The 5,052-nt window shown below is 42.9% G+C and overlaps 1 protein-coding gene across 1 annotated transcript in view; it reads left to right on the forward strand.

The window, feature by feature from the left end:
- The window catches only part of LOC101857760, a gene marked incomplete in the record, with an annotated part of 218,162 nt that overhangs the window by 183,218 nt on the left and 29,892 nt on the right, over positions 1-5,052 (forward strand). Inside the window, 1 exon segment of the mRNA XM_035971556.1 lies at positions 1,265-1,459. Within this exon segment, the coding sequence (XP_035827449.1) occupies positions 1,265-1,459 (195 nt within the window).

The raw sequence follows: 5,052 nt of genomic DNA on the forward strand, positions 1-5,052 counted from the left end.
CCCTCCCCCCTTTCCCCGCACTCCATAAACTCTTAAACATGTGTTACGGTTGGTTTGTGATCAACCATTCAAATCTCGTTTACCTGCCTGTCTTTCTTGAGTCTTTGTTTTGCGAATTATGTTATGGTGTGCAATTTCGTGGACTGTCAAATACAAGTTTATGGTGTACTGTGTTATTTCATGGGGTGTTCGATTTCTCAAAATGTGACCAGGCTGTGTTGATTGGTATTGTGTGCGCACGTTATTTGACTTTGTGCCAAGCAGTCTTTTTTTTAAATTGCTGTCTTGCTTTGACTTGTGAAAAAAGCGTTGAAATATAAAGACTATTGCTTTTCTCTTTTTTTTCCTCTCTCCGCTTATCTCTTGTTCAATTACAGTGCGAGGAAAATTGTTCTTCGAGGTTCTGTGTATATGATTAAACAGCCCAAGTAGAACTCGATTTTTTATGTATTGAATAACATTTGACAGCACTAATTCGGGCATATATTGTATAATGGCGACGCAAACACCAGTCTCTCAACGTTCTGCACTTAAACGATTCCTGTGCTGGAGCTCCCCGTGTCTTACCTCCAGAAGTGCTACCTATTCCTCCTTCCTGGTCTCTGGGCTGAGATCTTCTAGCAGTGGTGTGCCCTGGGGGTTGAGTTCGATAAAGAAGAAGCTTTTCCACAAGCCTCCTCCTGTCCGCAAGTTATCACTGTCTTCTGAAAATGATCCTGTAAGGTCTTTGTTTCTTCATATTATGTTGTTACACGCAGAGAGAGAGAGAGAGAGAGAGAGAGAGAGAGAGAGCGTAAGAGAGAGAGGGGGAAGGGATGGGATGATCAGGAAAGGTGAAAGAGAGAAGTAGAGACACATACAGAGTGAGAGATAGGGAGAGAGAAGAAAAATTATAGATGTTAGGGAACAGACACCGCTCGTGTGTTCATGTGTCCGTGTGTGAACTTTTCAGTTGTGTACGTATTTAACTGTGCAAAAGCTGTAACTCTAACAAGCAACTCATGGTCGCCTTTACCCTGACCGTAAACCCTACCCCTTGTGTACCTAAAGATGTATATAATAGATTCGAGTTTGATTTGAAAATTTTTATTCATTTCTTGTTTTTCGTTTCGTTGTTCATTCATTCATTTTTTTAGAAGTTTGTTTGTTCGTTGGTTCATTCATTCATTTATTTTATTCATTGGGGTTTTTTTCATTCTTCCTTTGTCATCAACCTCAACACCCTACATAAACAAAATATAATCTTTATTCCCTCCCCTCGCAGTCGTACATCGAGAAGGGCAATGATCTCCTAGAGGAAGCCAGCATGCTGAGCCAATGTGGCAACTTCTCTGAGGCCACGGGCTACAAGGACCTGTCCAAGACGCTCAAGCGGCAGCTGCAGGTCTTCACGGGGCAGCTAGAGGATGCGAGGGAGAAGATAGAGGGCACTGCTCGCTGTTACCATCTACTGGACAAGGTGAGTGGCTGGTGTGTGGATGCTCTGGTGTAATTGGCTCCTTCTTTCCTATCAAACATCTATCGTCCTAATCTCTTCTCCTTCTTGTTTTGTGTTTGTTAATCTCTTGAAACGCCTCTAGTCTTTGGCACTTATGTGACCTTGCTGTGTTGCAAGTGCCGTAAAGCTATTACTAAAACTAAACTAAAAGGATATGGTGTGTGTGTATGCTGGTTCTGTTTGGTGGATTTTTTTTTTATCCCATAGCATGTTTGATCGTTTTTGTTGTTGTTGTTGTTGTTTTTGTTTTTGAGTAAAGAGAAGCACACTGACACAACAATGGCCATTTAGAGCTTGGGGATATAAGCAAGACAGACAGAAACAACAGAAGGAAAGTAAAGAAGTAGGACCTGCCAGTTGCGCCCTCCAGCCACCTGCTTTCTATAGCTGTACTTCTTCAAAAGTCAAAATTGGAAATTTTAAAATAAAGTCCTACAGTTAAAAAGTATCCTTATCACTCTTGTAGAATGGTAAGGCATCCCTTCATCCCTTACTCCTTCCTTGATTCCAAAATCCCTCGTTTGGAGCTTAATAATATCGTGGAAGTATAGATCTGAAAGGATGGAAACAGTACTTGGGCATTCTGCTTACTGATTTAAAATCATCTGAACTGTCAGTCAAGATTCAAAAGGCCAAACTATTTGTTGAATTCTTTTACTTTATGTGTTACTGTTTATCCTGTTCCTGTCATGTAGACTTTTACTCGTGTTGTAGTTACAATCGTAATTACCATCTTGTTGACATGGTGGACTTAACTGTTTTATTTGACAATGTTTTGCTCTCGTTTTTTTGTGTGTTTTTTAAAGCAAAAAGTTACTATTATTGTGTTCATGTGCTTCTCTTTATTCAAATAAACTCTCTTTACTGATACTGAAGTAAACGCAAACGGCACAAGTCAAACCCCCCCGATGACCTCAGAAACCGAAACAGTTCTGACGCAGATAATGGTTCTTTACTTCCGCTTACCTCTCCTTCCTACTTCCTGTGTGCGCATAGTCCCCGTGGTTCTCTCTGCTTCACTCAAACTACCTCGTCCTTCCCGTGTCCCAACACCCACTGCATGCCACAACAGAGAGAGCCCTGCCGGCCCTTGACTCCAGCGACACTGACCTTAGCCTTGAACAGAAGCATTCCAGAGAGCTTCCCGGCATGCCTTGCCAGACCTCTCTGACGTTGATATTCCTCCAGAGGATTGTGAAAAATGACGGAGCTTTGGGCTGTTGTTTGGTCGGGGCCACCAGTTTTGGTTGGGGCGGTTTGTCGCCTCGAATGTTTGTGAATTTTGTGCCTCAACAGAAGTGTCGTTGCTCTGGTTTTGATATCTTCTGAAAAGTGTATGTGGTTAGATAGAGGGCGCCATTTTAGAGGTCTAACATCATTGGCGGTTTGAACGTACAAGTGGTAGGTCCTACATCGGTACTTTCCTTTTGATTTACCCATTTTCTCTCGTTGTTCCTATCTGCCTGTCTTGCTCTGTCTCAAGACTAAATGGCCGCTATTGCGTTTGTTTACTTCATTTTAATCGAACCTAAAACAACAACAGTTCCGACCTCTGTATTATCACTCTACCGTTTTGGTTTTTTCTACCTTGCTTTTCCCACTACCCAATGTCTATTGTAGAGACAATGTTTTTCCCCATTGACATGAACTAAAAGACTAGTAATCTTGAAGAAGAAAAGGTTTGATTTTCAAGAACGTAATTACTTATTGCATTATGGTATTCCAACGACGCGGAACCGACGGAAGATGTTGTCTGTGAGTGTTCACCCTGTGCCCTTTTACTTGAATGCTAGAATGGCTAAATACTGCTCTGAATTTCCTTGGGTCTAAAGGCACTGTAGTGTATGGTATCGGCTTTTTCCCCATGGAAGAACAGATCTTTTTACACCACTCCCGACCCCCCGCCCAAGAAAAAAAATGACATCACCCCTTTCCTACTTCCGAACTTTAGGAAAAAGGATCTGTTTAGTCTAGTTCTCTCGTCTTGACTTATAACAAACAGGACTAAAAGTTACACAGAGAGAGCCGCAAGTGTAAAAGTCACACAGGTAGCCACAGTATGTCTCTCTACCGTTCTCACCTCCCTCGTCCGTCAAACTAAGGCGTTCCTCCTACGCCAATATTCACACCCAGGCGGGGATTCTGCCTGTAGGGCGTCACGACAAGGCGCGTCTCTGTCACTGGTTATCGAACAGACTTTTGGTGCTATTCTGGTAACTCTTCTCAAGGTCGCCAGGGATTTCGGGGGATTGCTCTGATCAGATCCTGTACGGAATCCGCAAACTCAGGCAGGGTACAACAGTTCATTGTTCTTTATATAATCCAGCGGCTTTTTGACATTAGTCGCTTTTATTTATTCTTTTATTTTCTGCACAAATTTGGGTCATCCGATATTTCTCTTTGGTTATGATACTTTGGTTCCCTTGTTTTCCTCCGCCTGACCACATGGTTTGTCGGTTGTAGGTTCTATTTTCGTTGTTGTCAATAGAGGGGATTATTTTTTGCTGCAAAAATTATCTTTCAGGGGGGGGGGGGAATCTCTGAAAAGGGGGCTTTATTGGGTTCTGTCATTCGTGTTTGCCTTCAAAGTTATGCAAGAGGCCATCGCTTTGTTTCTGGACTTATAATTGTTGTGTCTTCTGCCCAGCTGTTTCGTGTCCATCTGTGGACAAAAGTTACCGTCCTGTAGAATACTCCACTGTGTGAGAATAGCCTTGGGACTGACGTTTTTGAGTCTAGAAGGGCGGTGAATTCATTCACACAACAACTGACGACAGGTATGCTGTCATTGAAGTCTGTCTAATACACTATGACGAATCTATCTAAGATAGGTTTTGGAGACCTATAAAATCATCTCCTTCTCCTTCATCTCCTCCTTCTTCTTGTGGGTTATAAAAATCTCTAACACTTACATGGTCAAATTGTATCGATAGTGCCGAAAAAACGTAATGTACGTGTACTTTGGTTACTTTCGCGTAATAAATACCACCAACAGGTCCTACTATTTTTGTCTGTCTCTGTGTTGTTTCGGTTTTGTCTATCTTGCTTTTACCCCCGCACTGGATGACCGATTTTGTCTCCATGTGCTTCTCTTTAATTCACCGACAACAAATTATTATCTTTCTGCTTCTTCTGAACAATGTCTCTGCTGTCTTAAGCTGTGGCTGGGGAAATTCAGCCCTTGTTTTGCTGGCTTGCTTTAAAGTTGACATCGAATCTCCAGCCAGTGCCAGCTGTCGTGATTTACAAATTAAGCTATTATCAGGACAGGTTTCTTTCTCCCCACCTCCCCCTCCCCCCACATCTTTGTTTCCCTCTGTCTCTTCGGTGGCCGCTGCTGCTGTCACACGACCAAATAGCTTTACAGTTCAAACCTCACAAAGTCGAGTCGGAGATCCAAGAGGTGAAGGTCTCATGTCCTGTCCACGGTGACGTTCACAAAGGCCGAATGAAGCCGGTCAAATCCTTCTTGGGACACTGCCTATCTCGGCACTAATTGAAGAGACGGTGTTCCGATGTTGACCTTCCCCGCTCCCATGTAGCAAGGGGGGGGG

Source organism: Aplysia californica, unplaced genomic scaffold, assembly GCF_000002075.1.
Source record: "Aplysia californica isolate F4 #8 unplaced genomic scaffold, AplCal3.0 scaffold00018, whole genome shotgun sequence".
Classification (NCBI taxonomy): domain Eukaryota; kingdom Metazoa; phylum Mollusca; class Gastropoda; order Aplysiida; family Aplysiidae; genus Aplysia; species Aplysia californica.